At 35.2% G+C, this 19,618-nt stretch overlaps 1 protein-coding gene across 3 annotated transcripts in view; it reads left to right on the top strand.

Annotated features, from left to right (window-relative positions):
* Positions 1-13,725: 13,725 nt before the first annotated feature.
* The window catches only part of LOC143240583 (uncharacterized), a 53,364-nt gene continuing 47,471 nt past the window's right edge, over positions 13,726-19,618 (top strand). The window contains exons 1-2 of one of the 3 annotated variants that reach the window (XM_076483283.1): positions 13,726-13,896; positions 14,407-14,889. In XM_076483283.1, coding sequence (XP_076339398.1) covers positions 14,547-14,889 — 343 coding nt within the window. In that variant the 5' untranslated portion in view covers positions 13,726-13,896; positions 14,407-14,546. The remainder of the gene's footprint in view (positions 13,897-14,406; positions 14,890-19,618) is intronic. The other 2 variants (XM_076483273.1, XM_076483263.1) reach the window with 2 other exon arrangements.

Here is a 19,618-nt window from a genome sequence, read left to right as displayed (position 1 = left end):
AATCTATTGTCCACACACATATAAATATATTCTTCTGTAACATATAAAATGACAAACAGGCTCTGACAAATTCTGAATGAATTTTTCGAAATATAATTCTCAAAGTGAAGATTAAAATCCATACAATAAAAAGAACTAAGGCTTCATGAATCCGTTTGTTTTGTTTAAATATGTTACTTTGACTTTATACACTAAGAATTTGAGTCACATCTTTACCAATTTGCTAGAAAGTGTCGAAGGCTTGAACATCTAAACTCAACCAGGTAGAGGCCCGGCATGGCCAAGCGTGTTAAGGCGTCCGACTCGTAATCTGAGGGTCGCGGGTTCGCATCCCCATCGCGCCAAACATGCTCGCCCTTTCAGCCGTGGGGGCGCTATAATGTGACGATCAACTATTTGTTGGTAAAAGAGTAGCCCAAGAGTTAGCAGTGGGTGGTGATAACTAGCTGCCTTCCCTCTAGTCTTACACTGCTAAATTAGGGACGGCTAGCACAGATAGCCCTCGAGTAGCTTTGTGCGAAATTCAAAAACAAACAATCAACCAGGTAGTGCATAGCCTACTCCTAACTCTATCTATTCTAGCCAGTTATCTGCCTGGAACGTTTCAGGAATTGATCCTGATCCTCTTTTGTTGTTCCCTTGAATATTGAGTGTTTATACCGCTGACCTCGTTCAGGAAATAAAAAGAGGCTTGTGTTAAGAAAACTGGGTCTTCTTTGTATATGTAAAATAATGAAACTCTATAAAATGTAAACAATTATCACTATTTCACAAACAAAAGAAAATATAACATACATAATTGTTTAAGTAGAAGAATCGTTGTGAGTCTAGGCTGTAACTAATCCTATAACTTTATTTCTCTCAGGATAGTTTTTTTTTGTTTCTTTTTTTGAATTTCGCGCAAAGCTAGGGCTATCTGCGCTAGCCATCCCTAATTTAGCAGTGTAAGACTCTGCTGTATAATTCAGCCAAGCAAATGATATGTTCACTCCAATACCTATCTTGTTTGTTTCCTTTTTTTTTTCAAGCTTTGTTTAGTAGTCAATCTTACATATCTTTTCTATTTAGTGATAATTTCATTTTTTCATCATAGACAAAACAAGCAGAAGAAGGCAAACTTAATGACTTTTTGGACCACATGTTTATTCAAAAACTGCATATAAACTAGATACATGAATTATTTTTTAAAATTTCATGTATAACTCAAGTTGGTAGGAAATATATGGAAGTTTTAAGTGTGGTATCTAAACGCTAGTAGAATCTCTTGCCAAATAACGTGATGCCAAAATGATAGAAACAGCTTTAGCTCCTACATGTTGTCCAGTATTTTAACATTCAACGAAGAGACAAAATATCTTGATATTCATTGATCTTGGACATTATATTACAGTATATTCGTACTCTTTCAATGCCAATATCCAATGTGCAATGATCCGTTTTGGTTTTTAGGGTTTAGTGGCATATGGAATACTTAAATAGTAACATTTCTACCATAAAAGTAGTGTTTGATGTTCGTGGAAGGGAAAATGCTTCAACACAATATTAATAGGTTCATCCACCTGAATTCAAGATATAATTCGATATTACCTACTTTTGTTTATACAAACATACTATGTATTTTCTTCTTTATACTGGGCTCTAGAACTTTCTTTTTGTTTATTCTAAAGCCATGAAACTTTCTCATAAGAAATGGTCAAGAAAGTTGAGAAGTAATTTCATCTTAGAAGCTTTTGTTCTTACTCATTTTGTTGATGTCATACATAAATGGAGATAAAGGCTATTTTTCCCATTAGGTCATGAACAAATAATATATAACTAGTGAACCATGATTCATGAATATGTCCGACTTTAAATAATGTATATAGTAAGAGAAACCACATGATACACATGAAAAATGTATTACATATGCTAAAACAAAATATATTTGGGTTCCGTATCGTTTTATCTGTAATCTATTGCGATATTTATCTATTTTAATACTTTTGCTTTCCTTTAAATCAATTTAAGATGTATACTTCTTTTATAGAAAGTTTATACCTTCTTCTGCTTTTCTTCCATAGAGCAATTAAACACTTATTGCTTTCGAAAATGTTAAGAACTTTGCAAATTCATTCTGAAGGATGACAAAGTTTTACAGCTCTTTCTCGACTTGACAACTCGATTTCTGATTTGTACCCTGACTGAAGATGATAGCTTGACACAAGTTTATTACCATAGTGATGGAGCGATTCACATTTACTGTGCATGTACACTATTGACACTAACCCTCTTGATCACAGTGTACATCCAGTGAGCTCTTAGTTAAGCGTGATTATTTGGCCTAACTTGCGTCAGCAGGGACTAAATCTGATTTTATTCAGCCTTCTACAATTCTAACGGCTTACCTCAACAGTCATCTATGCAGGGGTGTAGATCCTGGGGAAAATGGGTGGGATACATCCCCCCTTCATTTTAGGTGGGGGATGTGGTGCACACAAACATCCCCCCCTACAGTTTTGTCTGTTGAATTGTTTTATTGCATCACAGGCCTACAAATTGTGTGTTTGTTCTTGTGATTCTCGTGTTCTTACCAATCGAATTACATAATTAGGCCTAGATGTAATTTTTTTTCAGTAGCTGAAATGTACATCTTTAATGTAGGCATGCTTCTAAGCTTTACGATCTAAGCGATAGTTCTATGTATCAGTCAGTAGGTGTAAGTATACATGCAAGGCTTGCAAGCACTATCACAGAATCTACCTACGTAGATTATTTTGTACAGAGGAAACACTGACTTGTAAGTGCTTGTACGTAGTGCAAGATTAAGTAAAATTTTTATCACAACAGATTGAACAAACATGAAATTCGAAAATATTACTCCCATGCGTAAACTTCTGTGATATAGATCTGGCAGGCCATTTGTAGCTTGTAGCTGCATCTATCTTATGTGTATATTGTGCGGTTTTCCTATGCCATTTGTTCTTATGCATGTCTAGCCGTTTTTATTTTCGAACGCCTTACTCTCCTTAGCTGCCGAAGCCGCTAGTGTACGTTTAGTGTACAGTTAACGACTGGTTCGGGCCGCTCGGATCCAGACGCGCCCTACGTCTTTCCCCTCCGCTCCCTTTAATCTGAGTCTCGATTTTACAACAGGGCTCATTAGACCTGTGTTTGTGGCCCTCATTAATCCATGAAATTTCAGATTATCACTGCCCTCTAATAAAGTGCTGGTGCTTTATGGTAAAAAAACAGTATATTCTCTTATCATAGATAGTAAAAATATTGTATTTTCTTGTATAATTAGAACACAAAAGGAGCGATTTCAACGGCCTGAAGCCTCTACTCGAATTGTATTGCTAGTTTTTGTTTAGGTGTTTTTATTTAATAGACATGCTTATAGACATTATATCACAACGTGTTTGCCTTTTGATGAGCATTAACAGGAATATAATATATTTGTGATTGTTTAAGTATTTTTCGACAAACTTGCAATTACTTGTGTTGTAACTAGCACACATTATTGTACCAGCGATGCCTAGGTGGTCAGTCGGCTCGGTAGTCACTGTGAGGTTCGCGCGTTCGACTTAAATACATTGTACAGTTCAGTCCTACTTCCATTCTGTTCTATCTTCGTTCGTTGTACGTTAGAGTTTTTCAATAACACTGTATTTTAGCCTGTTGAGTCATCTGGGAACAGATTCCAATTATGACAAGCAAGCGTCTGAAACTTTGCGATATTAGTTCTGCAAGCCAGTTACTAGTACTACAAGTGACACTGCAGATGCAGATAATCCAACAACCTCAAGCAACGAATAGAAACTTATCATACAGAGGAAATACCATGTTCATCAGAGGACAAGTCTGAAAATGCTTGTGCAACTATTGCACATCATGAACCGCCAGTTAGTTGTAAAACAAGTTTGTGCAATAATGAAAAATCTGACACTCCACAGATACAGTGTGGAAAGCCATATCATCCAGACGCACAACTAATACCACAACAGAAAGCAAATTCTCAAAATATCAACTTTCAGGGCAAGTGGTTTGATGAGTTCCCATGGCTGCATTTCGACAATCAGACTCAAAAAGTCATATGCTTTCATTGTGCAAAGGCGGAAAGTAGAGGCCTTTTTTACAGGGAAATTGGAGAGGCCAGTGGAGTATACCTTCATATCCATCGGTTTTTGCAACTGGAAAAAGGCAAAACAGAAATTCAACGAAGACCAATCCTCCTCTCAGCACAGATTTGCTATATCTCCAGAAGGTTCACTTGATGTAACTCCAGTGACTGTCCAGCAACATGATGGAAAAAAAGAAGAAGCAGGAAGAATGCAAAAGAAGTCTAGCCAAAATATTCAGAAGTTCACGTTTCTTACTGCGTCAAGGTTTAGCATTGCGTGGACATACTGATACGGAGGGGAACTTCCTGCAGTTAATGAAGCTCCTGGAACAGGAAGATCCTGAGTTGACGGCCTACTTGTCAAAGAAAACCACATTCACATCACCCCAGGCTCAGAATGAAATAATGGAGATGTTCAGCCATCAAATACTGAGGAACATAGCACACGAAGTGCAGCAAAGTAAAATCTTTGCATTAATGGTTGATGGCACTCAAGATGTTACAGGTGCCGAACAGGAAGCAATATGTGTACGATACGTAGATGACGTCCATGAGACATTTCTTGGTTTGTACAGTGTTTCCAATACAACTGGTGAAACAATATCCTCGACTATACTTGATATACTGACTAGACTCAATTTACCACTGTCAGGATTAAGAGCAGAAACTTATGATGAAGCCGCTAACATGAATGGTGAGTACAGTGGAAGTCAGGCAAAAATAAAAGAGAAGCAACCGCCAGCTTTGTTTTTTCACTGCGGAGCATACAAGGATAATTTAATAATGCAACATGCAGTTGAAGCTTGTGAATGTGTTCGAGATTCTATCCAATGGGTACATGAACTTGGTGTTTTGCTTCAGAGGTCAGGCAAATACAAGACAATCTTTGAAAATATTGTATTGTTAGACAGCCATAATGGTCCAGTTAAATACATCCGCCCACTCTGTCCAACACGCTGGTTGTGCCGCCTATCTGCAATTACAATGTGCTAATGATCACTACAGTGACATTGTTGATTCTTTATATGAATCAGGAAATGGAAAATCAGATGTAGCAGTGAAAGCACTAAACCATGCATTCCAAGCAAAATCAGCGACAGTATCTGGCATGATTGAAGCATCTGCAATGACAGTTAAGCAATTGCGGGTATTGCGAACAGAGGAAAATTACAAGAAGATATTTGATGAAGCTGAGAAAAAGGTAACTTTCCTAGATCTGGTGCCTATTGAACTACCACGCATTCGCAGACCCCAGAAAGATCACAGGTGGCTCAGCACTCCATTCTGTAACAGCTAGAGATTACTACAGAAGCCAATATTTTGAATTTGTGGACACAGTCATAGAACATCTGACCACTAGATTCAATGCAGACAACAATGATTTGAGGCAATATCTGGCACTTGAGAACATAATCACATCTGGCAAGATTGATAACTCGGTTATAAACTTCTATCCAGAAATCTCTGCACAACGACTCGAGTTTTAGTTGCCCATGTTCAAAGGAACAACAAAAGCAGTATCTCTGAAAGGTGTGAAGGATGCTTACTGTAAGATGCATCAAACAAGCCAGCAGATGTTTAGTGAAGTGTTTCTTCTCATGAAAAGTTTGCTTGTATGTCCAGTATCCAGTTGTGAATGTGAACGCAGCTTTTCTGCATTAAGACGGTTGAAAACGTAATTAAGGTCAACTATGTCTCAGTGCCGCCTCAACCTGTGGCAGGTTGTCACACTCACAAAGATGAGGTCAACAAGATAAATATAGAAGAGCTTATGAAATAATTCATAAACAGATCATCACAAAAGAGGTCTACGTTTGAGAACGTGTAGACTAGAGGACTAAATGAATCTTACTTCAATGAAAAGTATGAATAATTATGTGCTATATTGTATTGATGTGTAATTTTGAAGAGTTCGCAAAGACATTTTAATTATTTTTATCAAACAACATGAACAGTTTTTCAGTAGATATAAACTTATCAAGGGTAATTACTAATTTTATTAATATTTTAAAACGTAATTCATGCAATGAAAGTTATTAGTAACCTTGTCAAGTATAACGCCCATCTTTTATACTGTGCAGTGTGCAGGAATAAATTCATGTGGCAGTTAATTTGTGACACATTTGTCTTTATTCTATTAACATTTTGAAAAGTGTTCACAACACCTCACTTATACAAACCTACATGGAAACCTTGAAGTATCGTGGCAACAAGATTACTCTGTGACTGCAAGTTTACAGCTTTCAGGTGAACGTAATCAGAGATAACCAATTTGCAAATTGAACAGTCCACATAAGTGGTTGCAAAAATCATCTCCCCTATCGGGTATAAAAAATCTACGCCCCTGCATCCATGCTTATAAAGTTTAAGAGGGAACAGTTAACTTGTCACCTTCGTTTCTTGCTCTTTATTACTGTTTCTCTTTAGCTTCTGACCAGGGTGAAATAGTTTTATGTTGCATCTCGTAAAAATAATTAATACGTTGATTCCAATAACATCAGTACATTTCGTGCAATAACTGTGCACTCTGGAAAAATCTTTTTCCTTTTCTATTAATAACATAGCAGCGTGTGGATAAACATTCGAGTGTTTATTCCACATGAATATATTGCAATTACCCTATTCAGCATCAACTGGTTAAATTTAACTTAAAGATCATTAGTTAGCACAAATGATACATTTTTTAACGTTAGCATAGTGGCTCACAGCATGGTTCTTATTTTGTTTTCGTTTTTCAAGTACAAACTTTTAGCTCAAAGCTCCGTCATCTTCTGGCCGATTTAAGATCTAACCAGGAGATCAAACTATTTTGATTGATGTATTTGACCACGCCCAAAGTCTCATAGAATACTTTAATCTAATTCTGATCAAAAATTTTCAATTTAATGGTTGGCTGGTAAAGATCTTGAGAAGGTTTTTTTTTTTTTAATTTTCTCGCAAAACAAGACGATAGCTATCTGCTGTAGTTATCCCTAAATTAGCAGTGAAAGAATAAAGAGAAAAGCTAGTCATTATCACCAACCACCAACTCTTATGCTACTCTTTTATAAACGAATAATGGGATTTGCTGTCACATTATATCACCCCTAAGGCTAAAAGCGAGTATATTTGGCGATGGAGATTCGAATCTACGACCCGCAGGTTGTGAGTCAAACGTCCTAACACTCTGGCTATGCCAAGCCATTTTAAAACTTAAACTTGTTTGTTTGTTTGTAATCTCAAGCAAAGCTACACGAGAGCTATCTGAGCTAACAATTCCTAATTTAACAGTGAAAGACTAGAAGGAAGGCAGATAGTCACCACCACTCACCGCCAACTCTTGAATTATTCTTTTAACAACCAATGATGGGATTGACCGTAATATTATAACGCCCTCGTGACTGAAAGCGTGGGTATGTTTGGTGAAACTGGGATTTGGACCCGTAACCCTCAGATTGCGAGTCGAGTACATTAACTATCTGGCCATGCTGTGCCTTAAAACTTAAACAAATGGATGTCAAATAATTCTTAATAAACAGCCTAATAAGTTCTCAGCACATGTTATTTTGATTATGAGTTTAAATAAAGAATATTTAATTAGTTTTTGTATATTTGTATTCAGTCTTTCTAAAAATCTGTCATTTTCAGAGAGATTGAGAATCACTTCGTAGTTTATCTACGTGAGCCTACCGTTATATGGTGGACCCACTTAATTTATTCTTGTAGAAATTCAACCTATCTCAAAATGCTACATTTCTACCTGTTTTATTAGGCTTGAAATGTCTCTATTTAAGTGATGGTGAGTTAGGTTTGTACGACCAAATCACAGAAAAGACATTACCATGTGCAACAAACAAGTTTTTGACGTTCTTTTGCTATCAGCAAGCAACATTAAATGTGTCAGCAACCACAATTTGCTTCCAGGTGCAATATGGCAATATTAATGATACTGCTAGCTTCAGCCATCTTCTCTTCCTTTTCTATGCTAATGATAATTTCAGCAGGAAGCTGAATAGCCAACAGTTCATAATTGATGAATGACACCAGGACTTCATTTTCTCTTGGCCAAGTAACTACTCTTGCTAGGGCTGTTTGCTTTAATGATAGGAAAGGGTGCATTTTATGCATTGGATTTATTATCATATGACATTACAGTAACACAACAGACCTCATTTGTATTAAACCACAGTACATCACAGGTATCCATTTAATGAAAGTACTATGACTCCATCTGCAATATACACTTATGTGGTTCACTGTTCGTGAGCCTGGTCTGGCTGGTTCAACAAATTTTAAATGGAGATGCAGTTCAGTTGTTACACAGGCAAAACAGACTGATAATCTCTACAGTACATCATCCACTAGAATATTAATGCCAAAAGAAGTGTCAAACGTAATTACCATTATACTGTGGTCGACAACATCTAAATGCAGTGAGAAACTTACCTCCTCAATGATATTTAATTTATTAATATTAGCTTCTACTTTTACAAGCTACTCATCTTTGAGCTGACCACCAAAACTTCTTCTTAGACCCAAACTGAGTTCCAGTAATTTGCCAGATACAAAGTGGCAGCAGTTACAGCTCACTGTTGATCCTGATCTACCTTTTGTACTCTGGAAAATTTCAGGCCTCTCAATGACTCATGATCACCATGGCATATATCTCTCTCTTCATGTAGAGGCTTATTCTGTCCCATAGATCACCATCTTAATAGAAGGTACTTTCTGTATCTGCTACTGACAGGACTTCTCAGGATGGTGGACATCATTCACCGGATGCACTTCTAGTACTGCTTGACTGATTTCAGATGGCTTTGAAAAGAAATGGAGTTAGACTACCCTTGATGATAAATTCCTGAAAGTTCTGCAGAGACTGTCCTATTCAATCTGGGTTTTACCAGATTGCACCTCAATGTGAAGATCCCAATTATTTATCTCTTCAGTGCATTGTGACTGATCGTCATGGAAAAAACTCCGTCATTCATCTGGGTATACCGCATTTTGGCATTTCTCCACCGTGAATATGTCACTACTATGAAGTGTTAGTGAAAGTATGAAATTCATCAAATTTCGCTGAAAGTAATTTATTTTTAGTGATTTACTCTTCCTCCAAGTTGTAACTATTCTAAATCACTAAATATAATATTCACTCCTTTAAAAAACCTTCAATTTAATAATACAAATATTCAAAAGAGCGTAAGGAAATATATTACTTAAGAGAAAAACAACAGCAGCAACAAACAATAAATTCTGTAGTCACAGCATCAAATGATTTTTATTCCTATCTACTATTTGGTGTGCTAAACTGCATTAATTTTCTGTGAAAGTAATTTAATGGGTTCAACAAAAAAGTAAATTAGAATATATTTTGCAAAATAAACTGTGCAGCTCAATACTGACTGTGCAAAATGTAAAATAATGTACAAACAATCATTGTTCAATGAGCAAAACAAGCAAATTGATAAGTGTGGTTAGAAAATATGCTTTTACTATAAGTTCCAGAGATTGTTTGAGTTTTGTTTCTTCGTAGAAATTTTAAGTTCTGGGTTAGACTGAGAAAATACGAATTTTACTGTTCTTCTAAAGGTAAGTGTACAATTCATTTCATTATAAATGTCAAATATAATCACCCTTATTCTAGCTACTGAAACATCTAGAGTCTTTTAATTTTGGCTACCAGTTACATAAAATTTGAAAATGTATTGCACTAGTTACCTTGATTTAATTATTTAGGATTAAAAGCTGTTTTATTCACTAGGGCATATATGAATACAGACATAGCGGTAAGTCTGCAGACTCACATCGCTATAAATTGGGTTACGATAACCGTGGTGAGTAGAGCATAGATAGACCATTGTGTATCTTTGTGTTAATTCGAAATAAACAAACAGTCAGTCAAGAGTAAAATATATTTACTGTTCTAGATGGCTTCAACTACTTAAGATTCATATACAAATCTCGTATGGTTGTTATGCGAATGCCTCTTAAAATTTCACACTTTTATGCACTCGTGATATCTCAGATGGGTTTCTCCATAAATATTCTACCAATGCTCATACTCGAAGCTCTTTCAGCATTTATATATGTTAGAAACCCTAATGGTCAGTTTCAATCCTGCAGGTTTAAATGTTCAAGTTATTATATCTGTTATGTATTATAATTTATTTCGGACGAGTTTCCGATTTATTATGTTACGTATTACTATTTCAAACAACTGGAAATTTGAATTCGAACTCAGAAGTTATTTAAATATTAATGTGTTAAATTTACTCCATTTGCCAACAAGCTTGATACACACTATTTCCTTTTTTTAAAATGCAATTATCTTTTAACATAAAAATATAAAAAAACGGAATTTATTCTAACGGTTATTTCCAATAGTTATTACAAATACTGATTTATATACATTTTTACAAAGTTACAGACAATACTAAATCTTATATCTTGTCTAGAACTGAATATTTTATGGACGATTCAGGTGCACGACAATCAAATTAATTCTGAGTTGATACTGACGTACCTCGCTTAAGCTAACTAGCTTAACTGTTATCACACTGCTGACTTTTACCGATAATATTTAATGTCCTCGAAGAAATTATAACGTCAAAAGTAATTCATAGACGTTGAACGGTTTGTATTGTTCAAAATCTATAAACGTTCCTAGTCACATTCTGCAGTTTTCTGATTAAAAGGCGTTAATTACAATTATAGTTTCTGAGGTCAATAGCACACTGACTGTAGCTGGAGAATAATAATAATATTTGTCTCTCGGCGCATCAGTTTCTATACATTAATGGGAGGCTCTAGAACATTCACCAAAGTTCGGTTGACAACAATACTGTCAATCACTAGTATTAGATACACATCTAGTACATTGTTGATTCTTACGCTCAAGAACCTTCTACACATTTCCAAAACAGGCGGGACTTGCGCAATACACAGTCGAGAATATACGTCACTTGCATTAAATGATAACTATACAGAAACAAGCACAGCTACTAAAATAAATCTACAACAGTAAATCTCTTACATATTAAATAACATCAGCCATCCATCCATATAATAATAAAGTAGCATCACACTTCATAGTCTAAGCCACTTGATATCTCAGAAAGCAAGATTGCAATTCTCTTTCAGTTTACAAAAGTTTAAGCTCATAGTGATTATTTCCTTTCACGCGAATGAATAACTTTTTATGTATTACATCTACCAGCAACAGTTATACCAAATCTCAGTAATCACGTGGCTTATGTACTGTCCTCCTGTAGATATTTAGCATAAAGCATTCCTTAATAGTTTGAAAACTAATGAAGACCATTTGTTTCATTCTTTCATTCTTCATTTAAGTGACTATTCTAACTCATGGTGAGTAAACCAAGATCGAAATGTTATTGCTGGTGTCTCAACCAAATATAAGAACAGTTTTACTATTCCTTCAGTGTCAGTTTCTCACCTGACTATTTTTGGTTTGTTTTTTAATTTTTTGGAGCATGTTTGGTGTGACGTAAATTTGAAATCGCGACTCTCGAATTACAAGTCGAGTGTTTTAACCATCTGGCTATGCCTGGCTAGACTCACTTTGGAGATAGAAACAAGTTCTACCAGTATCTTCATCCTCATCTAGTTTCTTGGTCAAATTAATCAAGCAATGGCCATACAGACTCAACATTTGGTATAGAATTGCTTGTTTTGAGTCTGGCTGTTCCAAGGAATAGCCCAAGTATTTTCTGACTATACTCTTGACTACCATAGGAAGAACATGATTCACTTTGCTCACAGTGACCTGTGAATGCAGAAATAAGAGATTTCTAGCAGTGCTTCGGCCAACACCAGGCTGAAACACCCACATTGTGAAGTGTGATATTCAGAGACCCTAAAGTTTTGAGTGAATCCTTGGTTTCAATATCTCGGTAATAGAATGATGAGTTGGTATAGGAAGTATGTCTTCCAGTTTTGCACAACCCATCAGAATCACCAGCCTGCTTGTCATCATGAAAACCTTTAGGCATTCATGCCTTTTGTAAAATGAGGACGATGATTGAGCATAGTCCCTAGCTTTGGAGGTTTCGGGCTGCAGTTTTTCTTCCTGAATTAGCAGCCACATAAGGATTAAGAAACAGTACCTAGAGCAGTGACGTATTGTCGACATCCAGGAATTTTCCCAGACTTTTTTACTTTCTCAAATAATGATCTACTTCTAAAGTCAAACTTCCGCTTTTCATAATTTCAAAGCTTGTTCTACATAATAATTTGAAATTAAAATTAATAATTGCTATATGACATTTTCAGGCTTATTGATAGCCTTACAAGTTGGAATAGTAATGACAAAAATGTAATGCACAATTAAATAATGTTTCTGATTCTTTGTCTTGTATTTGTTATCAAATACAAAATTATACATTGGACTATCTTATATCTGCTCTCCACGGATTTAAACACCCGATTTATGGCGTTGTAAGTCTGCAAACGTACTAATGAGTCAATGGAGGGCAATTGCTGAATTTGAAGAAAAGAGATTGGATACAGTATAAATAATATAAAACCGCAAATTAAAACTGACGAATGCTTTTTGTTTTGTTTTTTTGGAATTTCGCACAAAGATACTCGAGGGCTATCTGTGCTAGCCGTTCCTAATTTAGCAGTGTAAGACAAGAGGGAAGGCAACTAGTCATCACCACCCACCGCCAACTTTTGGGCTACTCTTTTACCAACGAATAGTGGGATTGACCGTAACATTATACGCCCCACCTGGGAGGGCGGCATGGGACGCGGGCGAGCACCCTGTTTACGAGTCGCACGCCTTACGCGCTTGGCCATGCCAGGCCCTGACGAGTGCACAAAACGTCGGATAACACTTTTAGATAACAGAATAAAATTTATGAATTTCCAATGTACTTCGGATATATTCTGTTCTAGATTAAGAAAACTATTCACTACATATGTACATGAATGATAAACTCTACCATATCGCATACGTTTACTGATATCACTGATTATCCCATACTTGAAAATAAACTCGTTGACTTAGCGTCAATACTTTTAAACTTTAAACAAACTGATGTTACTAAATAAAATGGATACATCATTTTCATGCTGTATTCAACAACGTCACCAGGCAGCATGATATGAGATTGTTACCTTGCGAGACGGATTTCTGAAACATTTAGAAAATTTCAAGATAAACTAGCACTTATCTTTCTACATTACTAGTGGGGAAAACATTGAACTTCCTCAAGTAGTGCAGCTGTTAAACCGTTTCAAAACTAACACTGGCCAGTTCACAGTTCTTAAAAAATAACAACATAATACAGATTCTGGAATTCAGATGAGATTCCAACGATTTTAGAAATTTTAAAGGACAGCGCTTATTTTAATATTTATTGTATTCTTTGTAAAATAACTTTTGTAAATTTGAAAGGATTTATATAATATATTTTTACTAAATAAAAAAACTTTATGTAGTTTATTTCATCAACATCAAGAGCTTTAAATAGAAATGTTAACCAAAATACGAGATATTTCATAAATGTTTGTTGGTTAAAAACTCAGATAACTATATGTATTAGTCTCTAATTATTTTCTCGATTTACTTAACAAATACGAAGGAAATTTCAATTTATTTGAAAATTTACTGAGACAACACCAGAGGATGCATTTTTTAGTTTGCTAAATAATTTTTATTGAGAGAGTAAACAAACTATTTTTTCTGTCATTTGCATTTTTCTGTATCTAACAACGTAATACAGTTTATTTAGTCTAATTCTCAGTATTTCATACTTTTTTTTTCTAGGTTCGTCTTATTTTCAAGGCTTAATGTAAGTGATTTTTAATAAACCATAAAACGTTTGTATTAATTTAATTTTGAGAAAGAACTTATTTGAAAACGACCACAAATTAAATTTATAGTTGTAGCCATTAGTAGGTTTTCCTTTCTATGTTAAATTAGAAAGTACTAACTAATCTATGATTGTTCATGTAGTGGTGAAATGAAATGGACGGGAAGGGGAAAGTAATTTGTAATCTTAAATGTAATTTGAGTATTAATTCTTTGTTTTGAAGAACTAGGAAGCTCGTAGTATTAGTTATAGCAAAACTTCACATTTCTCCAGTTATGTAATAATATAATAAACTATTTAAATTCAATATAAATTGCATATTGAACAAAGGACAATTGCACATTATGTTGTGCGTTTTAGCTTTAAGTTAAAGAAGTTTAAATGACAATTAAAGATAAAGTAATAAAACAAAATTTTTATATTTCAAAATTAAATTGGTGCATTTCATTCTTAAATTCCTCCCACCCCTATTTGCTGTTGCTTTTAAAGATGATTTCCTGGACTAGCACAAGGTGTCTTTGAAGAATACATGGGCGGAGTAAAATTAGAATAAAAGAAATCCCGATGTCGTTTAGTTTTCACTAATTTCTTCGTGAAAATATTTATGCCATTCAGTTTTGTTCTGCGGAATGGCCAGGAGAAAAAGTTGTATTTTGAGTTTCAGAGAATCAAGGTGTCTTTCCAATGATCAAAGTAGTCGACCTCGACTTGATTCATATGATCGCTTCATTCCCCGAAGAGACTCTTTGGACTTGGACGTCTCGTATTTCAAACTCATTTCGGAGTTATCGCAAAAGGAACTGGATGACGATGTTTTTCAAAAGTCGTCGCCTTCTCAAGTGGCAAAACCTTCGTCAGAATTCAGTAGTCCTTGTGAAACGTATGAAAGACGCATGACTTGTTTAACCGAAGGTGCATCCAAACAAAGAATTCTTTCCTTTACACCCGTTTGCAAGAAAAGAAGACATAAATGTATGTATTTTTGTTGTTCAGTGCTTATTATAGTTTATACAGCAATTTACTTAATAGTCTCAAATCAGTAATCAAGAAAGGAAATATCATAATACTTTTATCAAGTAATTTAGCCAAATTTTATAAACAATGTAGTCTTAAATAGAAAATTACAGTTCTTGAAAATAAAGGTTTTGGCAATAAACTCAACTCATTCTTGTTCAGTTATGCAAAATATTAACAATTTGTAAGTTCCATATTGCTTGACTTTAGGACGTGTATTTCATTTCATTACTTTTGAAAACTTTGAGTAAAATGCATGACATCCGAAATAGTTACGATAGATTTTATTACGTTTATAGAATTTTTAATGTTGTAAACGTTTGTAAATTTATCATTAATATTGTAAGATTCAGTGTCAAAGTCACGTAACTCCTAAATTGCTGGATTCTCCAACTTTTAAATGGTGTCGAATTAATCGTTTTGCCCTCGAGGTTTGCACAACGGTATTTCGCGAAAACTCCGTAAAGAGTTTTCGCGAAAGTTGACATCAAATTTGGACGTTGACTTTCATTAGAGCACGTAAATAAAAGGCTTGCTAACTGCTGTAGGTAGCTTGGTTGAAAAATTAGATTTGCATTATAGCACCAATGATCACTAAACGGAAAATATGCTAAATTAAATTTGCATTATACCCAATAATGATTTATCGACAATTTTTCTTATTTAGTCGTTTTCTGTGTAATAAGGTGACATTGTCAACCGAAGTGAAAGGGGATTACAGTTCCTTTTAGTAATTTTAAACGTTACGTTGCTGCTATTAACGTTTTCTGAATGATATGTACATTAGTTGTTTTAAAACAATTACCAATGCTACTACTCAGGATTTTTAAGTATACAGCAAACAATTTAATTTATATTATGTACAGTACAGTATTTCTTATAGTCTGAAGTTGTTTAATATTTAGTGTTTGTATTGACTGTCAGGAAAATTTTATTCTTTTACGATTGCCTCCCACTAGGTCCGGCATAGTCAGGTGGTTAAGGCGCTCTATTCGAAATCTGAGGGTCGCGGGCTCGAATCCCCGTCACACCAAACATGCTCGCCTTTTCAGCCATAGGGGCGTTATAATATTACGGTCAATCCCACTATTCGTTGGTAAAAAGTATCCCAAAAGTTGGCGGTGGGTGGTGATGACTTGCTGCCTTCCCTCTAGTCTTACACTGCTAAATTAGGGACGGCTAGTGCAGATAGTCCTCTTGTAGATTTGCGCTAAATTTATAACAATAAAAACAAACCAAAGATAGTGAAGTGAGAAACTGACACTGAAGGAATAGTAAAACTGTTCTTATATTTGTTTGAGACACCAGCAGTAACATTTCGATCTTGGTTTACTCACCATGAGTTAGAATAGTCACTTAAATGAAGAATAAAAGAATGAAGCAAATGGTCTTCATTAGTTTTCAAACTATGCTTTATGCTAAATATCTACAGGAGGACAGTACATAAGCCACGTGATTACTGAGATTTGGTATAACTGTTGCTAGTAGATGTAATACATAAAAAGTTATTCATTCGCGTGAAAGGAAATAATCACTATGAGCTTAAACTTTTGTAAACTGAAAGGGAATTGCAATCTTGCTTTCTGAGATATCAAGTGGCTTTGACTATAAAGTGTGATGCCACTTTATTATTATATGGATGGGATGGCTGATGTTATTTAATATGCAAGAACTTTACTGTTGTAGATTTATTTTAGTAGCTGTGCTTGTTTCTGTATAGTTATCATTTAATGCAAGTGACGTATATTCTCGACTGTGTATTGCGCAAGTCCCGCCGGTTTTGGAAATGTGTAGAAGGTTCTTGAGCGTAAGAATCAACAATGTACTAGATGTGTATCTAATACTAGTGATTGACAGTATTGTTGCCAAGCGAGCTTTGGTGAAAATTCTAGAGCCTCCCACTAATGTTTCGCACTCTTCCGAAACGTGTGATGATAATCGTCTAAGTTTGTACGTGCAATCTGAAGCGTCTGTTTAATAGTTATTTTGATGTCTCATTTTGAAAACAGAATTTATTTGATATTACTCTGACCTTTTTTATGGCTTCAATACCCTAAAAGATGACAGGAAGTATTTCTAAAAAAAAACCCTAATAAAACAACACAAGATCAGTCGTTTGATAAACGAATGTATAAAATCATTGTCCTGAGAATCTATACAAGTAAATTGTTTTGAAAAATATTAGTATAGCACTGTTTAATTGTATTTGACGATGAAATGAATGCAGTTACAAGCTATGATTATACGATAGAAAACTAACATATACCTATTTTTGCGAATTTATTTCCCTTTTATCCCGTTATGCTGTATATTGTTAACAAATTTTCTTCTGTCGTCCTTAGTAGAATAAAACAGCATTAATACTTCATTAGTGACAGTAAATTGATGCATGAACAACACATCTCGAAATAAAACTAATGGGATTTTGAATAACCGTTGATTAATATGGTATGAGCCTCCCTCCCACTCCAATATCCAACAAAGGAAAGTGAAATTTAATGGAACAAATCAGAAATTAGGTATTCGAAATATACACTGTCAACCAAAATTTTAAAGCCAAAGAACATAAAGAAAAAATGTGCATTTTGCATTGTTAGACTCAACCACTCATTTGAGTAGAGTTTCGAAAAATGAAAATAATAAAAGGGAAAATAAAAATAAACTGTTTTAGCATGTAATAGGGAAAATGTGAACACTATGAAATTAGCCTAAATACTAGCTAGTCAAAAGTTTAAGACCATACTGAAACGAAGCGTTAATCGATAAACACGTGACGAAATTTAGTCATTTGTGTTTAAGCATTAGCGTCGTCAACATCTCCCACTGACATCTCCTGTGTCACATTAACTAAAAACATGGCAAAGGCTATAAAGTTGACAGTTTGAACGTGGCAGAATTGTCGAGCTGCAAAAGCAAGGTCTTTCTCAACGTGCCATCGCTGGTGAGATTGGCCGTAGTAGAACTTCAAATTTCTTAAAAGACCCTGAGGAATACAGAACGAGAATTTCAAGTGGTCGGCCCAAGAACATTTCGCCAGCGTTGAGCAGGAGGATTCAAGGGGTTGTCCAGCAAGACACCAGCCGATCGTCGAACCAGGTCAAGGCCCTTACGGACTCAGAATGCAGCTTAAAAACAATAAGACGGTATCTACGAGAGAAAGGCTTTAAAAACCGTAAACGTCTTCAAAAGCCACGCCTTCTTCCACACCAGAAAACAGCTTGGTTAAACTTTGCTGAGAAGCACCAAACATGGGACATAGAAAAGTGGACGAAGGTTTTGTTCTCTGAGAAAAAAATTAACCTGGATGGTCGAGATGGCTTCCAACGTTACTGGCACAATAAGGATATCCAACCTGAGACATTTTCTACACGACACAGTGGAAAAGGTTCCTTCATGATCTGGGGTACTTTCTCCTTCCATGAAACAATGGAGCTTCACGTTATACAGGGGCATCAAAGAGCAGCTGGTTACATTGGCATGTTGGAGAGAGCATCCTTATTGACTGAAGGCCCTCGCTTATGTGGAAATGACTGGATCTTTCAGCAGGACAACGTTGCAATCCAATATTGCCCGCAAGACAAAGGACTTTTTCATGGCGAATAACGTGATACCTTTGGACCATCCAGCGTGTTCGCCCGAACTGAACCCCATTGAAAATATTTGGGGTGGATGGCAAGGGAAGTCTATAGAAATGGACGTCAATTCCGAACAGTGCATGATCTTCGTGAAGTCATCTTCCCCACTTCTAATAACATTCCAGCCAGCCTTCTGCAAACGCTTATACGGACCATGTCAAAGCGAATGTTTGCAGTTATTTGCAATGACGGCCGTGCAACTCACTGCTGAGATCTCTTGTTGGGCATTTCCTACCCTGTTTAGGGCTTCTTTTTGGTATGGTCTTAAACTTTTGACTAACTAGTATTTAGGCTGATTTTATTGTGTTCACATTTTCCCTGTTAAATGCTAAATTTTTTTATATTTTTCCTTTTCTTATTTTCGTTTTTTGAAGCTCTAATCAAATAAGTGATTGAGTCTAACAATGCAAAATGCGTATTTTTTCTTTATGTTCATTGACCGTAAGATTTTTACCAGCAGTGTATAATTGATAGACATTTTTTCTAAAGTTTTCCATAATTTTTATGAAATTTGGAATTTTCACTGAAATGTTAACAAGCTAACCTCTAAAATTATTACCAGTTATAAATGTTATGGTAGACGACTCTATATCTGCAACGATTTCATTCAAAAATTTTATATAAAATTAAAAGGCGTAGTAATAATAGTAGTACTCTTTTTATAATTTTTTCCTACGACCCAAAATATGATTTAAGATTTTCACATAAACATTAAGTGCCATGTTTATTCTAATTTACTGAACATAATAATGTAAATTACTACTTGATTAGGATGATTTAACAAACTATTTTTACAGGTATTATTCAAAGTACTTCAAAAATCAATATCGTTTTAAGGGATGATTTTCACCAGCTACGTATCAAAAGGCTGAGTTTTATTTCTATTTGTTGAACTTCAGTATTTTTGAATTCGTCCATCGCTGGTACAGCGGTAAGTCTGAATTTGCAACGCTAAAAAAAATGGGGGTTCGTTCCCCACAGGTGGACTCAGCAAATAGCCTGATGTAGCTTTGCTACAAGAAATCACTAATTTTTCTACAAGTGTGATGAAA

This window comes from Tachypleus tridentatus, chromosome 2 (genome assembly GCF_004210375.1).
Source record: "Tachypleus tridentatus isolate NWPU-2018 chromosome 2, ASM421037v1, whole genome shotgun sequence".
Classification (NCBI taxonomy): domain Eukaryota; kingdom Metazoa; phylum Arthropoda; class Merostomata; order Xiphosura; family Limulidae; genus Tachypleus; species Tachypleus tridentatus.
This window is presented reverse-complemented; position numbering and strand designations above follow the sequence as displayed.